Source organism: Bombina bombina, chromosome 1, assembly GCF_027579735.1.
Source record: "Bombina bombina isolate aBomBom1 chromosome 1, aBomBom1.pri, whole genome shotgun sequence".
Taxonomy (NCBI): Eukaryota; Metazoa; Chordata; class Amphibia; order Anura; family Bombinatoridae; genus Bombina; species Bombina bombina.
The window spans coordinates 901775622-901800176 of NC_069499.1; the positions used below are offsets into that span (position 1 = coordinate 901775622).

Here is a 24555-nt window from a genome sequence, read left to right on the forward strand (position 1 = left end):
TTACATCTATAAGACATAACCTGTAAAACAATCTTACTGCATTGTGTGTGGAATTAAAATGACAATAAGACATGGGGAGGCTGATCTAATCTGATACAAAATGTAATAGGCTGATTAAAACTACTGTATTTCTCCTACTAAATGCTGCCTTAGCCTCTATGTATTTCTATCTATCTATCTATCTGTCCCTCTGTCTCTCTCTCTCTCTCTGGCCGTCTGTCTGTCAATTTATCTATCTATTTCTCTGGCGCTCTCTCTCTCTCTCTCTGTCAGTCGGTCGCTCTGTCCATCCATCTGTCTGTCTATCTATTTATCTATCTATCTGTATGTTTTATGTGTATTTGACTCTCTGATTAAACAGCTTACTCTATCCATTTTCTTTATTTCTTAAATGTAAGAGATTATTTTAACAATTAAATTATTTTATTTTCAACAAAGCAAATGTAGCAATAAGATTTTCTCTAGATATTTCGGCCAGCCTAAGGGTCAATCACATGCTATTTCTGAACAAGTAGATCTGGGTCAGACATTCTGTGGCACTACATATTTATACTTAAGCCCCAACAGTAGTTAAAAGGCAGATGGTAATTCTGAATGCAGTTGGCTTTCAGCTTCAGTAGCTGAATTACAAAAAAGTAAAATGCATTAAGACAAGAAGTTAAAAATACTCATTTAAACAATCAACAAACTCCAAAATAACCACAAAAGCATTAATCATAAGGTGGAAAAAATGAAAGAAGTTGCACTAATAAAATTAAGTTGAAAAATGTCTCTGTATTTGTAAAATTAGGACAAGAAAGTCTACATTTCCTATTGTGCATTTAAAGGGAGATTATTTAAATAGCACCACATTTTGAAATATTCAATATAAATAAATATAGTAATATATATTCATTCAAGGTTGTTATTTATCTTACAATATAAATTAGATATTTTTTCTATTTTATGGAATGTTTTTATAATAGATGTTGATTATTCATTTACCATATGATGAATAGATTACAAAATCACATTTCCTAAATATAAAAATAGTTAATTCATTTTGGGAAAAAAACAAAACATATCTATACAAAAACTGTATGATCATTTAACTGACAAAATAAAATAAAAATATTTGTATTACTTTAGTAGTAAATTGTATATCATCATAATGGAATGCATTCATTTTGTCTTTCTGCTGGGTTATTAAATCTTCAGTATGTTCTGATTTGTTCATTTTACCAAGAAAGTAACTAATTCTAAGGGATACTGATTTTGCTACATCCCAAACTATGCAATATTGCATTACTGTGTAGTAAGTGGACTATTTGGTCATGATTATTGGCTAGGTTTAATTTTGATGACATCTCTTCATGTCATCCAGTATATACAATAAGAGCTATTTCAAAGGGTATATGTATAATACTAGACTGCAACAGAGGAAGCCTTCTACAAACAACCTCAGGAATCGATGGATAGATATTTGTTGAGGTGCTATAATGAAAATAAAAACAAAAACTTGCTGTAATCAAGAGAAATCACACAAAATCTATGGAGGCCTTTTCCTCATTATACACTGCATTGTGTGTGAAATCAAATGTAATACATGTGTCTCTCTCGTTCCCATTCACTGCCCTGCTAAGCTAGATAAACATTCCACAAGGTAAATATAGCCTTTGGTAAGTTGTCTGAGGGACCTCTCAATACTGACAAAACTTCTTAGGTCTTTTCCCCAGAGGGAGAGATCTTTAGATCATCAGGCCCTTAGTTACTTCAAACTAAAAGTAGGCTATATTCTCTTAGGGACAGTTTATGCAGAAAATAGGGTATAGGGATGTAGACTAATTACTGATTATTCCTTGGAATATTAAATATTTTTACAAATTGGCACCTGTAACTCCTGTCTACCCCCGACACACCCACACAATTGACCTAGGGGAAGAAAGCATGATTTATGCAATAAAATATAGTGTCTGGAATAAGACACACAGGTGTAAGAATGACCATGTTTACACACACACCAGTTGGACAAAATAAATCTAAATTCATACATTTAAAACCTTTACTGAAAATCTAACAAACTGAAAACAATAACTATATAGGTTATAGCACTGGAACAATGGTACTCAGAACTTGATAACAGTCAGACACATTTCACCTTGAAAAAGGTTTAAAGACTGACTGCCCTCTAGCTGTCAAAATGTCAATTTATTGCATATTGTAATTAATAAGTTAAAACACTTAAACACAATTAATGTGAAAAACAAAGTCTGTGAGCATGAGTTTTAATATATTAAATAATCAATACTGACAAATAATTAAAGGGCATAAATCATCCTACATAAATTGATGTAAAAAAATTAAATTAATCACAGAATAAATTGGATATACAAAATAACATCTTCTACTTTAGCATAAAATATAATACATTCTGTACTATAAACGATGAACATTAAGTGTTAGATGCATGTTTATTTTTAAAATTCAGTGTAATCGTGTACTAGATGCAGAACATTTTAATATGACTTAAAAGACCATTAAATACAGTATAATTGAATAATTATCAAATACACAATAAAATGGCAATGCAATCAATAGCACTTGAATTTCAAATGAACAGAATATTTTCTGGCAAATGTTAAAGTTAATCTAGTTGTCCCTCCCGCTGTATCATGTGACAGCCATCAGCCAATCATAAAATACATATACTATTATACTGTCCACTTTGTACATGCTCAATAGGAGCTGGAGCCTTATAAATTGTGCATATAAAAAGAATGTACATATTTTGATAATGGAAGTATATTGGAATTTTTTTTTTTTTTTTTTAATGACATGCAATATCTGAATCATGAAACTTTACTTTGACTTTAGTAGCCCTTGTTTTCAGTGCCCTAGTGGTCCTCCTTAGGTACTGCACTGTATATTCCGTGTATGTTATGAAATGCACCCTAAATTATATTACAGGTTAATGAATGACCGAATAGACAACTTTACCCCTTTGAGAACTACAATTGCTGAAATTGCCACAAGCCTAGGCTTTACAGTTCCCAATTTTGTGGTAAATCGTGCAGCACAAACCCACTGGAACGCACTTCCTCACACTGTCAGACTTTCCCTAGTCTTCCTTAACTTAAACTATAGACATTTTTGTTCTCCAAAGTCTATCACCCAACTCAGTGGCAAATTAGTTCCACTTATCTAATAATTCTAATTCTGTATTAACACCATTCTCACCCTTGCAGTCCCCACCTCATGTTTCTCACCCTCCTACACTTCTAGATTGTAAATTCCTATGGGAATAGGACCCTTAATTCCTCCTATTTATTTATTTTTGTGTCAAGTTCTGTTGTGTCTCCTACAAGTATTGTATCATTGTTTTACTTACATCAATTGTACCAATGAACAGCCCTAAGGAATACATTGGCGCTTTATAAATAAAGTATAATAGTAATTAACAAATAAATTTAAAGTTATGCAGAGGCAAACTGAAGTCGAGAAAATATTACATAAAATTTTCAGCCAGATAAGACAACATAAAAATGTTTCATGAATTAAACTGCACATTTTCAGAATAAATAAGGAGAGCTTGCTCCATTCCGTTTCTCTGCGTTAAGTATTTTTTTCTGTTTAAGTATAGAGTTAGATAACTAAGGGTGGAGAAACTTGCATGTATATTAAACCTGACCTTAAAGGGATACTAAACCCAATTTTTTCTTCTTCAATGATTCAGATAGAGCATGCAATTTTTTTTTTTTTTTTTAATTATTTTATTTTATCCAACAGTGAGTACAAGTTCACAATAAAAAAAAACAACATATTATTATGCTTCATCGATATAAGGCAATATTAGAGTAAGACAACAGTGAGAAAAAAGAGAAAAGAACAGGAAAAAAAAAAAAAAAGAAAAGCCATAGCAGTCTTACAAGAGAAAAAATAATTGTATATTACATCTCATATACCAAATTAGCTGAACTATTCAGTTTGTCTTTAGTAACTCAGTGTTGGAATTTTTCCATATTTATCCCCCCCCTACCCCTCCCTCCCCCCACACTCTACCCTATTGACCAGAAGGAAGAAAAAAAAAAAAGAAAAAAAAGGAAAAGGGGGGGGGGGGAGGGAAGGGAAAAACAAAAATTCTCAATTTGCACTAACCTACCTCAGATCACCAAAGACCTAGTAATACTAGCTCCGAGTTCTTAAATGGAGATATCAGATAGTCGATTTCTCTATCGGGGAAAATCTTAATAAAAGGCGCCCATTTATGGAAAAATTTCTTTACGTCACGTTCATTGTCTATATTAGTAGTTCTCTGTTCTAAGACACATTGTTTCTTTAAATGGTTCCTAATTTCTGGTATAGATGGTATCGCCCTCAGTTTCCACTTCTTGCATATCAGGTATCTGGTAGCTAAAATAGCTAAGTTAACTAGTTTTTCATTAGGCTGACGCTCCTCTCCAGGCCTCAGACAGAATATAGTCTGAAACAAGGAGAGGGCCATCCGCTCAATTTTGAGTACATTCTTAAGCCAATATTCTAACTTGCCCCACAGATTTCTCATCCTAGGGCAAGACCAGAACATGTGTATTAGGTCCGCAGCTAAATAAGAGCATCTAGGACATTTGTCAAATTCAGGGTTTCGGACTCTGAGGCCTCTCTCCGGGGTGAAATATGCCCTGTGCAGAAGTTTCAGATGAGCGTCTCGCCAATTAGTAGAGAGAGTTGTTTTTAATACCTTATTCAAAGAGAGTTGTATGATTTTAGGTTCTATATTACTATGTGGGATTAAATTATTCCAAGATAGGGCTAGGTTCTCCACTAGCGGGGCCGCCTTACTAAGGCTCAATAGATAATAGCACGGAGAAATGGACATGGAGGAATCTCTAGATATTGTAAGCCAGGTTTCTAGCTTGCCCAAAGTCCAACTCCACCCAGTCCTATATGTTAGATCCATAATGTAGTGTCTTATCTGTAAATAAGCAAAGAAGTCTTTATTTACCAAATTATAATCTTCCCTCAATTGTGCAAAAGATTTGACACATTTTCTATCCTGATCAATTAAATAAATAATTCTGTCCAATCCATTGTTATGCCACCTATTAAAAACCGGTGAATCTAGGCCAGGTTGGAAGTTCGGATTTTTAGTTAAAGGGAGATACCTTGATGCCTTAGGGCATATTGAAAGAATTTTAGTCAATCTAGAGAAAGCTTTAAGTGGATTCAAAATAAATTTGAGTTCTTTAATGCTTATTGGAAGATCTCTGGGTTCCAAGTGTGCCAAGGCCAATAATGAGTAAGGTTCACAAATATTAGACTCTAAGTCAACATTTAGAACATAATTCTTATTAGTAAACCAATCTGCTACTATGCGGACTAAAAAACAGAGATTATAGAATCTTAAATTTGGGAGTGCCAAGCCTCCCATCTCTCTTAATGCTGTTAATTTGGAAAGGGCTATCTTAGCTCTTTTCCCTTGCCAAATAAATTGGCCAATTGATGAGTTTAGCGACCGTATATCTCTCTCAAACAGAATTAGGGGGACATTCTGCAAAATGTAAAGCAATTTTGGGAGAAGAACCATCTTAAATAAGGCAGTACGACCAGAAATTGACAAAGGTAAGTTTTGCCAAGTTTTAAGTCTTTCTTTAATATATGCTAGCATTGGGGTTATGTTCACCTTATAGAGATCTTTTAAATTTATTGGGATTTTAATTCCTAAATATTTCATAGATTCCGTTACCACTCTAAAGGGTATGTCTGTTATGCTGGTTTTATTTTTCCTAAGCCAAATTAACTCTGATTTTGTAGCATTTACTTTGTACCCTGAGAATATCACGAACTGATCAGTGATACGCAGAAGTTTTGGAATATTTTTTTCTGTATTAGAAAGATATATGAGTAAATCATCTGCATATAATCCAATTTTTATTTCGTGATTTTGAATTTTTATACCTTCGAGCGAGCGCCTAATCTGAATTGCTAAGGGTTCTATGGCTAAATCAAATAGGAGCGGGGAGAGAGGACAGCCCTGACGAGTGCCCCTCTTCAATGCAATCGAAGAAGTAATATCATTGTTAATAATCAGATTTGTAAAGGAATGGTTGTATATATTCTCCACAAATTTAGGAAAATTACCCCCAATCCCAAACTTTGTTAGAGAGAAAATTAGATGTTTATGGATTACTAAATCAAAGGCTTTTTCCGCATCAAGTGATAAAATAGCCATGTCAGGGGGATCCCCCCTCCCCACCCCCTGAGGAGATGTTCTTTGTATATATTCCATAGTAACTAGTAATTCTCTAATTTTTGCTGAAGAGTTACGGTTATTGATAAAGCCAGCTTGGTCCGGATGGACTACTGTAGTTAAGATAGACTGAAGTCTTTTTGCTAGAATAGAGGAGAGAATTTTGTAGTCTGAATTTAACAGTGCAATAGGTCTATAAGACTCTTTGCATGTGGGGTCCTTCCCCTTTTCAAGATCAGAGTGGTAAGTGAAGATGCGAAAGAGGAGGAAGCCTGTTTATGTTTAATAAAAATATCATTGTAAAGATTGCCCAGATATGGCGCTATCACTGGTATTAGAATTTTATAAAACTCATTGGGCAATCCATCCGGGCCAGCTGCCTTACTTATGGGAAGTTTGGTGACTATTATTCCAATTTCTTCTAGTGAAATAGGTGCATTGAGTCTGGCAATCTCCTCGGGATTGGCCGTGGGAAAGTTGATTTTGCTACAGAATTCTGTCGCTTTGTTTCTATCAAATTCTTTACTAGTGTAAAGTTGTTGAAAATACTGATAAAATACCCTGGATATTTCTTCTGGCTTAATTAAAGATTTCCCATTATGTTGAATTCTATTAATATGAAGTTTTTTATTCTCATTTTTAATTAATCTATTTAACATTTTGCCAGACTTATTACCAAATTTATGCAATTTGGCTTGCATCCTAAGCTCAGTGTTTGTTGCCTGTGTTAAATAAAAGGTATCTCTTGCTGCCTTAGCTCGTACATATCTTGCCCAATTAAAGGGCGTTCCATCTAGTAGATAAAGATTGTAGGAATTAATCAATGAGTTGCAAACTTCCCTCTCTCTTGCCCTCCTTCTTTTATTTTGGATCGCCGAATATGCCATAATTTCTCCTCTGAGAACTGCTTTAGCAGTTTCCCAGAAGATATCAGAGCGTTCAGCGTAATTGTTATTAAATTGAGCGTATTCATTGAATTTGTTCTTAAGCCATTCTTTAAACTTAAAATCATTGTAAAAATGATAAGGAAAAAAGAATCGATGATTCTTTGAACTCTGTTGGGTAATATTAAATTCAAGGGTAATAGGCCCATGATCTGATAAGAAGATAGGCATTATCTCGGACTTAACCGTTGTAGGACTTAGGTGATCCCCGATTAGAAACAGGTCAATCCTAGACAGTGTTTTGTGCGCCTTAGATAGGCATGTAAAGTCCTGAGTGTCAGGGTTCTGATATCTCCAAATATCGCGCAGAGAGAGGGTCTGTTTAATATTATTAATTATTTTGCGCTCAAGATTATCTTTTTTCTGTTTCAAACATTTAGTGTTTTTCCTAAGTCTGTCTATGGGACATTGGGGGGCCATATTAAAATCCCCCCTCAAAATTAGATGTCCTTCAGTTCTTAGAAGGAGCTTTGCTTGTAATATGTCCCAAAATTCAGAATCAATTTTGTTTGGCCCATAGACATTACAAATTGTATATTTTGCCTGACCTATTTTCACCTTGACCAGGACATACCTCCCCCCAGGATCGGCCTCAGAGTCCAGAATCTCCACCTGGAGTTTTTTGCCTATGAGTATTGCTACTCCTCTCTTTTTTCCTACACTCGGGGCTATAAAAACTTCTCTTACCCAAGATGATTTTAATTTTAGTGATTCCTCTAAATTTAAGTGAGTTTCCTGTAATAGACCAATATCCGTCTGAGTTTTTCGTAGGTGTGACAGAATTGCTTTACGTTTAATAGGGGAAGAAATTCCCCCTACGTTCCATGATACAATTTTAAATTTTTCCAAATTTTGTGTCATTTTTCTCTAACATATAGAGGGAAAGTAAAAGAGAAAAAAAAAAAAAAAAAGGGGGAGATTGGGGAAGGGGGGGAGTCCCATTTTCCCCCAAGATTACCATCGCCACAACCTGCTTCTAGAGTTAATACCATAAAAAAGAAAAAAAACAGCATAGAGCCACATGTGTAAAGTCGTTAATCATAGTTTGTCCCTGTATCTAGCCAGCGAGAGACTTAAGAAGGTTTTCAGCTATTTGAACATCTTCAGTAATATGTGTTGTTCCATTCAATACCACTTTCAATTTTGAGGGATAAATCAGAACCGCCCTATACCCTTGTTGTATAAATTTTGAACAAATCGGGGATAATTCCCTTCTTTTTAAAGCAGTGTCTGCCGAAAAGTCTTGGAAAATCATAATTTTATTACCCTCTATCATAATCGGTTGATTCTTTCGTGAATACTGTAACAATAAATCTTTATCCTTGTAATTAAGTAGTCTAGCTATAACCGGCCGATTTCTACTACTGTTATTACCTTCTGACCGAGGGGGGCCTATCCTGTGGGCTCGCTCTACTATCATCGGGGGGTATGAGGAAGGAATTTTTAAAGCTTTAGTGAGAGTATCGGATATGAAAGTATCAAGGTTTTCGAATTGTTTAGTTTCAGGCAGACCAATTATTCTAAGATTATTCCGTCGTGAACGGTTTTCAAGGTCCTCTAGTCTGTTCATGATTTTTTGTAACTTTTTATCAGAATTCTCAATTTTGGAGTTATGAATAATTGTTTGATCTTCCAGATCCGATACCCTCTGTTCTACTTCTTGGAGTCTATTTGAAAATTGCCGCACCTCTTGGGTTAAAGAGGAGATATCATGCTTGATTTCGGTTTTGAGGGTTTCAAAATTAGGAGTAAGTGCTTCTGCAATATTGGTAACTAATGTCTGCATATTAAGGTCTGGCATTATTGCTGAATTTATAAGACTTGTTTGTTCGGTAACTGGTTCTGCTGGATTCTTAATTTTTCGGTCTCTATGCCTTCCTGTCATATTTGGGGAAGTATATTTTGGGGAGTTGGAAAGATATTTATCCATATACCGTGTGATTGTGAATTATAAGGGTGCTGAATCGGGGAGAAAAAAAAAAAAAAGGGGGGGGGGATAGTGAAAGTGAATGTGTGGTAGAAAAATTAATATTGAGGGGGAGTGATAGTGTACCAGTGGGGAAAGTGAGGGCCCAGTATGAGGGGGCTGCGAGAGCCCAGGGAGTGCACTTACAAAAAAAACCACAGAAAAATAATCTAAGTGAGTTTATAGTGAGGGAGGTTAATTGTTAATAGTTTATGTGAGAAATTAAGATTATCGTGAGTAGTGATAAGGTGAATTTATTACGGCAGCAGGGAAATATTCCTCCCAACTCCCCAAGTTAAGGAAAAGCTAAATACCTGCAGAGAGAGGGATTTTAAATAACTCAAATAGTGAGAAAGTAATGCAAGTTATCTCCACCTGTTTGTAGAGTTTAAGAATAGGATATAACTATAAGTGTGGGATATAAGGTTATGGGCACATTTCTTTTCCTCCCTTCTCCTCAAGAAAAAAAGAAAAAAAAGAATAACAAAGAAAAAGAGATGACCAAAATTTGCAAAATAAGTAAATGTGTATAAAGTGTTCTCTCTACTTTCTGTAAAAATAAATGCAAAGATAAATACAGTAACGAGAGCTCTTGTTCTATTAGGTAGGTAACTAGGCCTTGGGGCAAAATTTTTAGTACCTGAGTATAACCTCTAAAAATAGATATTTATATAACTTCTAGGAGGTACTATAAGGGCCCAAGGTAATTAGCCATTAATTTTAATAGTTAGTATTGTAAGTGTAATTCACATCAGCAATCTTATTTACTAACTTAACAGGAAAATATATATAAATGCAGCCAAAGAAAACCAAGCTCATAGAACCTATTATAATTTTAGTTGCAATTGAAATTTAACTATTATTCCTTTCCCCTTCCTCCTTCTCCCTTCCCTCTAGGGGGAGATTCCACTTCCACACTTCTAGGAAGAGAAAAAAAAAAAAATACTCGACAAATGTCTCTTTCAAAGCATTAGTCTTCTGATAATTCCCAAATAGAAAGAGGGTTTTATTTTATCCAATGTCTCAGTTTTCCACAGTATAAGCTTGTAAGCAGGGATAAAGAGGACATATAAAGTGTTATTGCTATGTTAAGCCGTCCGATATTTCACTTCTTCCTTGCTTCCTTGAATTATATAGACTATTATGTGAATAAATACTCCTCCTCTGTTCCCCCCTTCGTATATAGGTTTATATGAGCAGTCATTTACAGCTTGAGGATGAGGTGTTCCTAAGGTTAAACCTGACTATGCGATCACAATGTTCACAGTTTAGTTAGCAATTAGTTTCGCCGTCTGGACACAGCTGCACAGTGAAACTTACCCTCACCTCCGCACACCCGTCGTCCCTCTATTGAAGTTTGAAGGGCCGGAATAGTTGCAATGATACCGGTGAGGAGCAGGTACTCTGGAAGCCTCCTTATAGACAACCCGGTGTCCAAGGATTCTTTGCGCTGATAGCGTATCCCACGCAGCACCGGTGGGAGAGGGGGGGAAGGACAAAGGCAGGGGAGCTGCGGTGATCCGTCTCGTATCTCCCGCTGATCTTGTTATCCAGCGAGACTCTCCCGCAACCTCAGTGGGGGAGGGGGCAGCATACGCACCGCTAGGTCCACAAGGGCAGAGGTACCTGTTCAAGCAGTCCGTGGTCCTCCTTTCTCTCTCAAGAAACCGGCAGGTACAACAAGGCAAATTTTGAAGTCGAGACGGGTGCGGAGGGGAGGGGGGTCTTTTAGTTCCAGCAGATTATTGCTAAGTCAGTGTAGCGAAGGCTGGAGCAGGGGAGAATTCAAGTGTTTGGAACCCTTTACTTTACTTTTTTCCCCTTGTATTTCTCTCTTACAAGGTAGTCCCCGAAGAGGGGAATATTTTCTGTTTGCTATTGGCAGTTCAGTAGTGTAACTAGAAGCAGGTTGTGTGTCTGTTCTGCAACAAGGCAGTGGGATGGATTTCCACTGCAGGGCACCGGAGGAGTTGATAGAACCTGTCCAGGTAGCAGCCCCAGGTAGTGGGGAGGCGCGAAATTCCTGCTGCCAGGTGCTGTGAGACTGGAGGGGAAGCTCAGCAATCAGGACCTTGCTCCTCCTCCACCAGGTGCCTCCTCTCCTAGAGCATGCAATTTTAAGCAACTTTCTAATTTACGTTTATTATCAATTTTTCTTCATAATCTTGCTATCTTTATTTCAAAAGCAGGAATGTAAAGCTTAGGAGCTGGCCGGTTTTTGGTTCAGCATATGGGTAGTGCTTGCTGATTGGTGGCTAAATGTAGCCACCAATTAGCAAGTGCTAATTTGAATGCATTATAAAGGGTCAAACCCAGTGAGTATCTCCTGGAAGAAGAGCTGATTTAGCCCTGCACAATGTATAGTTAATACTGCATACAATTCAACTGCAATTACCCTATTTTAGGTGAAATGTAAACAGCATTAACTATGCAATGTTCAGGGCTAACTCAGCAGGAGATACGATGATGTGACCACAAACATGCATGGAGACATCACATCACAGAGGTGTCCTCAATATGACAGACAGATAAGGGAACAGGATGGGAGGGTTGTGTTCAAGCCCCTCAATCTAAGCTTCATTACTAGATATAGACCTCCAAGACCCCTCATTTAAAAGAGAATAACCTGCTCTTTCAAACAAACCAGATTTTTTTTTAAAAAAAGTATAAACACAATACAAAGGGGTTTGCTTGGGAATTGTATAGAAGGCAAGTTGTTCTCTTTAAAAAAATATATTCAGTATTAAAAACAATATTTAATTTGTGTGGGTAACTCACCGAAATTTGACTTACAATAGTTTTTAATTGTAGAAGCAAAAAAAGCTCAAAATTGGCTTAGCATGGGCGTTTAAAAAAGGCTTAGCAGTAAAAAGGTTAAATTTGACTTTACTTCCAAAAAAGGAATTAATAGATGTAGGAACATAATTTATAATCACATAATTCCTAAATTTGTGCAGTACTGATTAAAAAAATACATGATTCATACACTAATTGTTCTCCTCCCATTTGGCTAGATTACAAGTTTTGCGGTATGAGTAAGAAAGCAGCGTTAAGGCTCATAACGCTGCTTTTTCACTACCGCTGGTATTAGGAGCCTTGCAGGTTTAGGGGCACCGCACACTTTTTTGGCCGTACCGCAAATTAATTTACGCAATTTGCGTAAAGTCTTTTTTAAATGGGACTTCCATATCGCCGATATTACAAGTTTTTTTTTGGAGGCCAAAAAGTGAGTGGTACAGCCTATCCCGCAAGATTCGTAACGCAATCTAAATCAGTAATTATGAGTTTTATGCTACAAAGCTGTAGCATAAAACTCATAACTAAAGTGCTAAAAAGTACACTAACACCCATAAACTACCTATTAACCCCTAAACCGAGGCCCTCCCACATCGCAAACACTAAAATAAAATTATTAACCCCTAATCTGCCGCTCCCAACATCGCTGCCACTATAATAAACATATTAACCCATAAACCACCGCACTCCTGCATCGTAAAACACTAGTTAAATATTAATAAACCCCTAATCTGCTGTCCCTAACATCGCCGCCACCTAAATACATCAATTAACCCCTAATCTGCCGCCCCCAACGTCGCCGCCACTATACTAAATGTATTAACCCCTTAACCTAAGTCTAACCCTAACACTCCCTAAATTAAATATAATAAAATAAATCTAAATAAAAATTACTATCATTACCTAAATAATTCGTATTTAATACTTATAAAATAAACCCTAAGATAGCAACAATATAGTTACATTGTATCTAGCTTAGGGTTTATTTTTATTTTACAGGCAAATCTGTATTTATTTTAACTAGGTAGAATAGTTGGTAAATAGTTATTAACTAGTTACTAACTACCTAGATAAAATAAATACAAATTTACCTGTAAAATAAAACCTAACCTGAGTAACAATAACACCTAACATTACACAACAATTAAATAAATTACATTTATTAAATACAATTACCCAAATTACAAAAAAAACACTAAATTACACAAAATAAAAAACAAATTATCAGATATTTAAACTAATTACGCCTAATCTAATAGCCCTATCAAAATAAAAAAGCCCCCCCCCCCAAATAAAAAAACCCTAGCCTAAACTAAACTACCAATAGCCCTTAAAAGGGCCTTTTGCGGGCCATTGCCCCAAAGAAATCAGCTTTTTTACCTGAAAATACAAACAACCCCCAACAGTAAAAGCCACCACCCACACAACCAACCCCCAAATAAAAATCCTAACAAAAAAAACCTTAGCTCCCCATTGCCCTGAAAAGGGCATTTGGATGGGCATGGCACTTAAAAGGGCATTTAGCGCTATTGCTGCCCAAACCCTAACCTAAAAATAAAACCACCCAATAAACCCTTAACAAAACCTAACACTAACCCCCGAAGATCCACTTACAGTTTTGAAGACCGGAATCCATCATCAACGAAGCCGGGAGAAATCTTCATCCAAGCGGCAAGAAGTCCTCAACGAAGCCGGGAGACTTCTTCATCCAAGCCGGCAGAAGTGGTCCTCCAGACGGGCAGAAGTCTTCATCCAGATGGCATCTTCTATCTTCATCCAACCGGCGCGGAGCAGGTCCATCTTCAAGACATCCGGCGCGGAGCATCCTCTTCTCCCAACATCTAACGAAGAATGAAGGTTCCTTTAAATGATGTCATCCAGGATGGCGACCCTTGAATTCCGATTGGCTGATAGAATTCTATCAGCCAATCGGAATTAAAGGTGAAAAATGTCTATTGGTTGATGCAATCAGCCAATAGGATTGAGCTTCAATCCTATTGGCTGATCCTATTGAGCTTGCATTCTATTGGCTGTAGTTTAGTTTAGGCTAGGGTTTTTTTATTTTGGGGGGGCTTTTTTATTTTGATAGGGCTATTAGATTAGGTGTAATTAGTTTAAATATCTGATAATTTGTTTTTTATTTTGTGTAATTTAGTGTTTGTTTTTTTGTAATTTAGGTAATTGTAAATAATAAATGTAATATTGTTGTGTAATATTAGGTGTTAGTGTAACTCAGGTTAGGTTTTATTTTACAGGTAAATTTGTATTTATTTTAGCTAGGTAGTTAGTAAATAGTTAATAACTATTTACTAACTATTCTACCTAGTTAAAATAAATACAAACTTTGCCTGTAAAATAAAAATAAACCCTAAGCTAGATACAATGTAACAGATTAGGGGTTAATAAATGTAGGTAGGTGGCGGCAATGTTAGGGGCGGCAGATTAGGGGTTAATAATATTTAACTAGTGTTTGCGATGCAGGAGTGCAGCGGTTTAGGGGTTAATACGTATAATGTAGGTGTCGGCGATGTTGGGGGGTTCTGGATTAGGGGTTAATAAGTATAATGTAGGTGTCGACGATGTCGGGGTGGCAGATTAGGGGTTAATAAGTGTAAGATTAGGGGTGTTTAGATTAGGAGTTAATAAGTATAATGTAGGTGTCGACGATGTCGGGGTGGCAGATTAGGGGTTAATAAGTGTAAGATTAGGGGTGTTTATATTTGGGGTTCATGTTAGGGTGTTAGGTGTAAACATAAATTTAGTTTCCCCATAGGAATCAATGGGGCTGCGTTACGGAGCTTTACGCTGCTTTTTTGCAGGTGTTAGGCTTTTTTTCAGCCGGCTCTCCCCATTGAAGTCTATGGGGAAATCGTGCACGAGCACGTAAAACCAGCTCACCGTTGAGTTAAGCAGCGCTGGTATTGGAGTGCGGTATGGAGCACAATTTTGCTCTACGCTCACTTCTTGCCTGATAACGCCGGGGATTAGGAAAACCTGTAATACCAGCGCTGTAGGTAAGTGAGCGGTGACAATAACGTGTTAGCACCGCACCCCTCATAATGTAAAACTCGTAATCTAGCCGTTAGTTATTTATCTACCATCAGAGCATAGCACCAAATGAGAGCAGTGCACAACATCACTTAAAAGATGACATTTAAAAAAATAAAAAAGAGAGAATCGTGATGTTGACACTGCAATATGCTGAGGGCTTCAATCTTCACAAAACATTTTTTGGTTTTCAAGAGATTGAGCAGTTCAAAAGGCCATCTAGAGTTAGAGATAAGGAACACATATTTTATAGAACGAAAGTTAAATCAATATTTTAGCAAGAGACAATGCATTACTAAGGATTGGGATGCAGATTTTTTATGGGTTAAATATTATTTTCATAGTTTGGAATGATTGATTGATAGATAGATGTGAGTATTTATAAATCGAGGCTACGGCAACATTTAAAGGAAAAAATACAGCAGTTCTAATCAACCTATTACATTTTGAAGACGTTGCATTGTTCAGATTATACAAATATTTATTTTCCTTTCTCAAATGCTTTATATCCATCCTCCTCCCCATGTCTTTCTTTTTTTTATTATGATTCCACAGACAATGAAATAAGTTATTTTTTAGATAGATAAATGATAGATAGACAAGCAGACAGACAGATAGACCGAGAGATAGACAGATAGACAGGACCTATCTATGTATAGATGTAAATGGATTATTAAGGTGCCTACAAGTTTATGGGGTCAATTTATCATAGTGCAAGCTGTAGAGGATCATGTCGGCCACACATCAATAAATGCAGACAGCATACGCCATCAGCATTTATCATTGCACAAGCATTTCTAATTAAATGCTTGTGCAATGCTGCCCACTGTACATTCGTGAACAATCGGCCACTAGCAGGGGGTGTCAATCAACCCGATTGTATCCGATCGAGCGGATTGCTGTCCACCGCCTCAGAGATGGTGGACGAGTTAAGGAGCAGCGGTTTTAAGACCCCTGCTTCTTAACTAGCGCGGAAACAGATGCATACGGGGCATGATAAATTGGCCCCTTATTTCTGTTTACAGCAACAGAAATTTTATGCAGTTTGCAACCAATTGAAACAAAAAAAGTGCTTAAGTTTAAAGGGACATTCCTGTCAAAATTTAAATGCACATAGATGAATTACATCTTTGAATAAAAACATATTTGCAATTACATATATATATATATATATACACACACACACACACATATACATACACATATAGGTATTAGAAAAATGTTTCTATTAAAAGGTATCACTGTTTTAGTGTTAACATTTTTCTCTGCATGTGCATGTGAAGCATAGCTAGATATTCTCAGTACATCAGCATTTTAAATATTGCAGAAGCTCAGTGCGCCAGTGGGGCTTGGTATAATTTCAGCAATTAACTAACGGATTTATTACCAGATGGTATAAGCACCTTAGGCTCTCTGAGCAATTGCTGAGTTTAAAATGCTTGTGCACTGTGCATACATAAATACACTTTTAAAAAAGCTATAGCTTTTATTAGAAGTATTTTTGCTAAAACATGTATACTACAAAAATGATTTTATTCAAAAATGAAATAGTAAGTGTCCCTTTAACTCTAAAAAGACAATTTATTTTATATTCCTAACCTAATTCTGATTCTTTGAGAAAATTTATGAAACTATTAAAATTTCCCATAGATTTTAATAGTAGATTTTTGTAATAAATCTTGACAATCCTTTCAAAATTATCGGAATATATCCCACTGACAGTGTCACTAATGAGGGCTACAATAAAATGCACACATTAAGTTGTAAGTACATATAATCATTTTAAATTATTATTACGATATAGGAGTAATATTTTCCATCTGAGCTGAAAATAAGTTTTTTATTCCAGGCTTGCTAGGGTATCCTGAAGACAATAGCCTAAGAACACAAATCTATTTATGATTATTAATAATTAATATTGTAAAATAATTGTAAATAACAGCATTCCAAATTATATTATAAAAATGTATGTGAAGTTAACAATAAATAATAATGGACTGTGTTATTTATATGGCCCTTTTCGGTCCCTCCCCCAAGGGGATTAAAAGCATTTAGCATGCAGATGTTGTCTATTAATGGATAATAAGCAGCGGATAATATATATTATTACACAATTATTTTATAAACCTAGGAAAGACAAAAGCCTGAGAACCAGATTAGAAAGTGAAGCACAAAAGGGACGTAATATATAAAGTGTTATTACTGTATGTGTTCATTTCATACCGCTTATATCTGAGCAACCTTTTGCGCTTGCTTAATAGACGTAAGTGCTATATTTCATGCTATCAATAAAACATGAGTTAGAGCACGTTAAAGGACACAGAAGGTTGTCTAGTAAAACACTAGTAAGAGACATAGAGATATGTTGATCCTCCAGCTGCCTGAATAAAAAAAACTTTATTAATGTATCTTCAATACAGGGTCCATAGAAACAGTAAAAGGTTCAGGCTTTAAAGGGACAGTCTACTCCAGAATTGCAATTGTTTAAAAAGATAGATAATTCCTTTATTACCCATTCCCCAGTTTTGCATAACCAACACTGTTATATTAATACACTTTTTTGTGATTATCTTGCATTAAGCCTCTGCAGACAGCCCCTTATCTAAGTTCTTTTGACAGACTTGCATTTCATCCAAACCGGGCTGACTCATAAACAGCTCCATGGAAGTGAGCACAATGTTGTCTATATGGCACACATGAAATAGCGCTGTCTAGTTGTGAAAAACTTTCAAAATGCACTGAGATAAGAGGTTGCCTTCAAGGCCATAGACATTAGCATATGAGCCTACCTAGGTTTAGCTTTCAACAAAGAATACCAAGGGAACAAAGCAAATTTGATGATAAAAGTAAATTGAAAAGTTGTTTAAAATTGCATGCCCTGTCTGAATCATGAAAGTTCAATTTTTACTAGATTGTCCCTTCAAGAACTGCCCTTATTCATGCTGAATAATGGCAGTTGTTAAAGCCTGAAACATTGCTGTTTCTATGGACCCTGTGTTGAAGATACATTAATAAAGCTCTTTTTATTCAAGAAGCTGAAGGATTGTTGTTTCTATATTGGATGCATTTGGTTTGGTCAGCCACCTCTGTGCTACTACTGTTGTTTTAAAGTTTGTAAATTATGGAAGTATGTTTAACTATGGTGACAAACCATCAAAAATTGCACACACATTTTATACTCCTTTCTGTTATGGGACATGCAAACTTTGCAATACTAGTAACATAGTAGATGAGGTTTATAAAAGAAAGTCCATCCAGTTCAACCCATACAAATCTTAATATACTTACAAGTGATAAACTTCTATGGGTAAAATGATTTACTTTTCTAATGTGATTTCAAATAACGCACAACGGAATAACTTTAATCAAACACCTTGCATTATCTATAAGGCGTCTCATCTGTCTTTGAGTGCTCTCTGCTATTGATTCCAACCTGCAACCCATAAACTGGAATAAGTATTACAGCTAAAACAGTTAGTTAATTAACTACTCGATCTACCACATCATCAGCTTTACTGCTATTAAAAGAGGTAATAGCTCAAATGCTATTAATATGGTTGCCAGCTGCCCTCTAAAAAAATACTGGATAATTTGTAGGTGACTGGGCATGATGGTCTGTGGGGGTCACACAATTACCCCCTCCCAGAAAAGTTCTAACTTAGACACCACTCTTAATCCTATCATGTATATTTTCCACAACTAGGAAGTCTTTTTACCTTGTGTCTACCAGTAACTTACACATCAATTATTGTACCTTTTTGGTTGCTACCAATCAGCAAGCGCTACCCAGGTTCTGAACTAAAAATGGGCCGCTCCTAAGCTTACATTCCTGCCTTTTCGAATAAAGATACCAAGAGAACGAAGAAAAATTAATAATAGGAGTACATTGGAAAGTTGCTTAAAATTGCATGCTCTATATGAATCATGAAAGAAAAAAAATTGGGTTTCATATCCCTTTAATAATTTCTGATCTTTCATGCAAATGACATAAAAAAAACATAATTTACGATATTATGTACAGTTGTTAGTGGTACTTTATTCCATATATACACTGCAAAATATCACACACAATATTAATTGTGCACAACATTTTAATTAAGTATTTTAAAAAGATCAGAATAGGCCACAAGTTTTTTTTTATCGAAACATAAATTCCATACCATTTATTTCACAGTACATCTAAACTCTAATTTGAAGACTCTCGAACATACTGTTATATTGTAGAATCTGATTAAGCCTTGTTATGTGTATGAAAATTAGTGTGTGCTTAAATTTTACCCTGCACATTTCATTTTTTATTCACGCTATCACATCATTAAAATTTCTCTGAATTATGCTTTCCTTTGGTTTTGTACAGCATGGGGTTTAAGTTAGAGGGTGCTTAAGAATATCTTAACTAGCTAACCTCATTCCCAAGGTTTGTTTGTCAGTATGCAAGATATCCATGCCTACAGTAACCACTGATAAAATCTGGGTATTAACTGTAGTCAATTTTAATGCATGAAGAGAAATAATTAAGTCTCAGTAGCAACATAAATATTATTATTGTCCATTTTTTATAATGTGCTCTTTTATTACAAAGCAGTAAATCAAGCCGAGAGATAGAGCTATGAGATAGATCAGAAGGCCCTTAACACATCATTTTGAACACAGATGACAGGGAATGTTTGCAAGGTGTGTTTTGATTGGCTAGTAAACAGGAAGTAGAGAAGAGTTTGACACCTAAACAGAAGTACAGCATAGCATATAGCACTAATTCTGATGTATATACATTTTGTAAAATATAACATTATTATGTTTCTTAATTATGATTATTTTACTAATCTATTGAAATATGTTAAGCATCACATTTTTGTTACATGGGTAAATGGATGGAAAATGTACCCAGCATAAAAAGTAGAATCAAAAGATGTAAAGTTAAGCTGCCCATCCTCTGAATTCCATTATGTTGCTGTATAATATTTGTGTTAAACTTATGGCAGATCTTTCAGTCTTTTTCACTAGAACTGTATGTCGCACCACACTGTTTATGGAAAGTACAAGGTTAGGATATTACAGTTAAGAGTATGCTTTAACTGTACACTGCTTCTTTACTGTTCTCCTCATCTAGTGATTAATTTGTGCAATTAACAGATGGAGTTAGCAAAAAAGTTGTCCTCCCTTCTCTCCCCAAAGTATACAAATGTATAAAGTATATAAATATATGCATGTGTGGTTAATTATAGAATTTTCCGCAGCTTAAATAATTACACTGTGGGATGCGCAACTGTTGAAACTGCAGAAAATTATTATATTAGATGGCTGCTTATGAGACAACAAATGAACTAAAACAGAAGGAATAACAAAATAATAAAAATAAATCAAGAACAGACACCAGACTTAGATTATAATTCTCTAAAGCCCTCTGGTCTGGTGAGATTATGTAACAAATCTCATCAATACTGCGAGGTCCCTCATAGAATTGCTGTGAGGGAACAACATATACATTACAATTTAATGTAAGAAAAAAAAAGGTCCAATTCTGTTTTGTGATTTCTCTCTATGCCGGTGAGTTTTTAATAATTGGGCCCTTACTGAGATATAGAATTTAAATTAAAATTTGTTGTAATTTTTCATACCAACTTCCAGCTATAGGGCTCTAATTACCAAGCTGTGATAGCAGCTTCAGAGCCCAGCTGAAACACTAGTTAAGTAGCAATGGTCTAAAGGTCGCTGCTAATTAACCTATGCGCAACACTATAGGTGGCAGATTGCAATCACCCAAACCCATTCTATCAGGATGATTGACAGCACTATCTTGTGCTTTATAGGCAGGGTGTGGCGTTGTCCAATCAGTGCATTGTGCAATGTTAAACTAGGGCAGAGTACTGCTGCCCGCCTGCCGCAAGGCTGGGCGGATGAGGGTCATGACAACAAACCTTGCACGCCCGCTGTTTGTTAAATAGAGTCCATAGACTTATGTCAGACTGCTCCTTCTACCACACTGTATATCAGACAGATTGTAGCTCATTGCTTCACAGTAATGTGTGCACTAGGGAGTGAATATGCACAAACAACGGCTCCTGCAGGAAACACTTGCTCACATTTTGGCTGTCCCTGAAAATTTGCCTATGCAGGGGAAGGGCTCCTAATCTCAAACAACCAGGACTGAAGCCCACCTGATGTGAATGCAATGGCCTTGAGGGGGGATGTCCGGCATTTGGGCTAATTTATGCCTGCTACAGAGAGGAGAAGGAAGGAGAAAATGAAAGTAAACATGATCACTGCTGGCTGTGTTTTAGGTCTTTTCTATAAGAAGTTGAACAATTTGTAGTGGGGCTCACAGATGTGCCAGGCATTATAAAAGTGCCAGTGGGGGTCTCCTTTTTCTTTTCTGCACCTCCAGTCACCCAATATCTCTCAAGGGTATCATAGAAAATACTTGAGGTAAAATGCTATGTAACACTGTACAAAATGCTGTTACATAATAAACTATAGAACAAATACAAATATGACAGAGTAGTTGTTAATAAGTTTATTTTATAGGTACCATTTATGAAGCTGTGGACAAAGCTTCAGAGCCCAAGCATTTCAGGACTGCTGCTAGTTAACCTCTCTACCACCTCAAGGGGGACAGAGTTAAAGTGAATGTAAACTTGCCCTCATTCGGTAACGTCACAGCATAGATTTTACAAACTAAGGCAGACTTTCATTCATGACTTTTTTTTACATTTTGTATATTTCTTCAAAATTCTAACTTTTTATGCTCTAACGATTAGCGCCGTTTCTCCACCTGCCATACTGATTACTTGATTGACGGATCACGAATATTCAATCGACTTATCATTCCCCCCCACCCCGCCGGGGCATTCAGCCCCTATCATGGTTAGTCAATTGAATATTTGTCATCTGTCAATCAAGTAACCAGTAGGAATAGCGCTAATCGTTAGAGCATAAAAAGGTAGAATTTTGAAGAAATATACAAAATGTAAAAAAAATCATGAATGAAAGTCTGCCTTATTTTGTAAAATCTATGCTGTGACGTTACCGAGTTTACATTCACTTTAAATCTTCTTAGTCAGGATCACCTGGTTACACAAGAACTGCAGCTGCACAAGCAATTGCTTGTGCGATGTGCATCAAATGCTGTCCACTTGCTGCAATCCTGGGCAGATAATGTTTCTCTATGGGAACCTTGTCTGTCTGCAGTTTGATAAATGGGGGCCTATAACTTATAGTACTAACCTAGTGTATATATGTATATACAGTGTTATCCCTTTGACCTATTTAATGGGTGCACCTCCCAGCTGATTTTACTGACCACCCAGCTGAAACTTAAACTAATATTAAATAAAATTCACCAAATATCAAACATTTTCAATGTTTGTTGCATAAATTATCATTAAATCAATATATATTAAGTTATGTAAATTAATTTGTGCTTTGGATAGCTTAAGTAACATTTATAAGTAACAGAGACAGCAAAGTATTACACTGCTCCCACCAGGTTACTTCATAATGACACCCAACTGGCAAAAAGTTCTGTGGAGAACATATATTATGTGTGTGTGTGTGCGTGCGTGTGCGTGCGTGTGCATGCGTGCACATATTTACATCAGTGTAAACACACACACTATAAGTAAAACTGGTTCAGTTAAATTTATACAGTTTTTATATCTTTAAAGATCCAAATAATGTCCATGAATTTATTTCTGAAAAATCCTATTGAATGTACTTACTTTTAATCTAAAAGATTTTTAATAGAAATGTAGGACTATTACCAGAAAGTGGTAAAATGCCATATAAAGTAAAGCCTTTTAATATAGGTAAAGTGCAGGCCAAATATTATAGTAGAAATAAAAGTCTGTAGGCAAATTTGTTATTGTTCATTTTTTTAATATTATTTGTAATGCAAATTATCTTTTCAACCTTCTTTGATATTTTAATTACATTTAAAATGGTTACAAAAAAATCAATTAAAATGCAGTACATACCCTTCCAACGAGTATGGGTTCAGGTCCAGAAAACTCCTCCAGTACAAACATTTGGTTCCATACCCAGCCTCTTTTGGATCGGTTAAGTACTTTCTGTCCATCATTGAGTACATTAAGTTCCATTGTGTTGTCAATTGAGAATATGTGAGAGTCATTCTTTGGAGCCATATAAGCATGAGGAAGAACAGTAATCCATAATATGATTAATGGGGTCCAAACATCTATGAACATTTCCCCAAGTCTTTCTGGCATTGTAACACAACTTACGGGGCACCCAGACAACATTAAATAATTATTCAACTTACATCCAGGATGTTGTCATCCAGTTCATAATGCAGTGAGGAATATATACTCGCAGCTGATGCACGTGTTTATAGCTCAATAAACATAAGCAGGAATATCTCAGTTTTGAAGGGCATGATACATTTGGAGTTGTGTTCATTTATGGTTCCTAAAATGAAATAAAACAGAGTCAGAGAGGAATGACTGAAAACAAATATAGCAGAGTATCTGACAGCATTAGTCATAATAAGCATTGACAAAATCATTTATTATGTAGCTGGAGCAAAGAGCGAATAAACAGCGTACATGGATATCTGTCCTTACAGATTTCACATAAACAAAATACATTGTTTATGGTTTGTAGGCACATTTATAGTACACATATTAAAATAAAATAAAAAAAAAAGAACCATTATAGCCATAAAACTACATTCCCTAGTTGGTTAGAGCATGCAATTTTAAGACTAGCGGCCAATTAATGCTATGTGTTTAACTCCTACAAAGGGGTTAAACACATAGTAGAAGTACCGTCTGGCACTAAGCAGAAGCTGCCACTGATCCAATCACCAGCATTAGTCACACAGCTGTTTCATATGACCAGTGCTGCTGGATTGGATCAGTGGCAGTTAACGTTGCATGGGTTAAACACATAGCATTAAAGGGTTAGTCTTAAAATTACATGCTCTAACCAATAAGAGCAAGTAATTTTTTGACTGCAAATGCATTTAAAACAAAATATATTTACTAAAGAAAAACATAACAGGACAGTGAGAAAGGGGCAGGAGCCTCGAAACGTTGCTCACCTTAATAAAGAGGTACAGTTACCTACACTGAGTGCCATCTTTGTGTCTTTTTTTGATTATACCCTGGGACCCAGTGAAGGGGGGTCTATCAGGTGCTGCACCAGGACACTTTATGTTTGACATTAACGGCTATTGGCACTGTGTTGTGCTGATCCTTTGTGCTTATCCATAACAGGACAGTGATGTTTTGGTGTAAAAATGACACAATTCTCAAACCCTGTTACTGTCATGTTATGATTTAGTTTAATAAATAAAAGTCCAGAGAGTGCAATGTATGGTGTTTGTTTACTCAGACTTAGATTTCTCTGTTAGAGCACTGTTTAAGGGAAAGTAGACATGTAATTCTACATGATATAGCTCTATAAACAAACACACATACATCCCCTTTAAGAGGGGCCTTGTGATTGGGCAATCATGTGCCATGCACACACCAAAGTTAGTAGCTAATTATACTGGCTGCTGACACATGAATGTTAATGCTTTTATCTTGGTAATATAGGACATGGCTAGACAAACCCCA

At 36.0% G+C, this 24555-nt stretch overlaps 1 protein-coding gene across 1 annotated transcript in view; it reads right to left on the reverse strand.

Annotated features, from left to right (window-relative positions):
• The window catches only part of CDH8 (cadherin 8), a 658573-nt gene that overhangs the window by 610591 nt on the left and 23427 nt on the right, over nt 1-24555 (reverse strand). Inside the window, exon 2 of the mRNA XM_053699570.1 lies at nt 22951-23401. Coding sequence (XP_053555545.1) covers nt 22951-23235 — 285 coding nt within the window. The 5' untranslated portion in view covers nt 23236-23401. The remainder of the gene's footprint in view (nt 1-22950; nt 23402-24555) is intronic.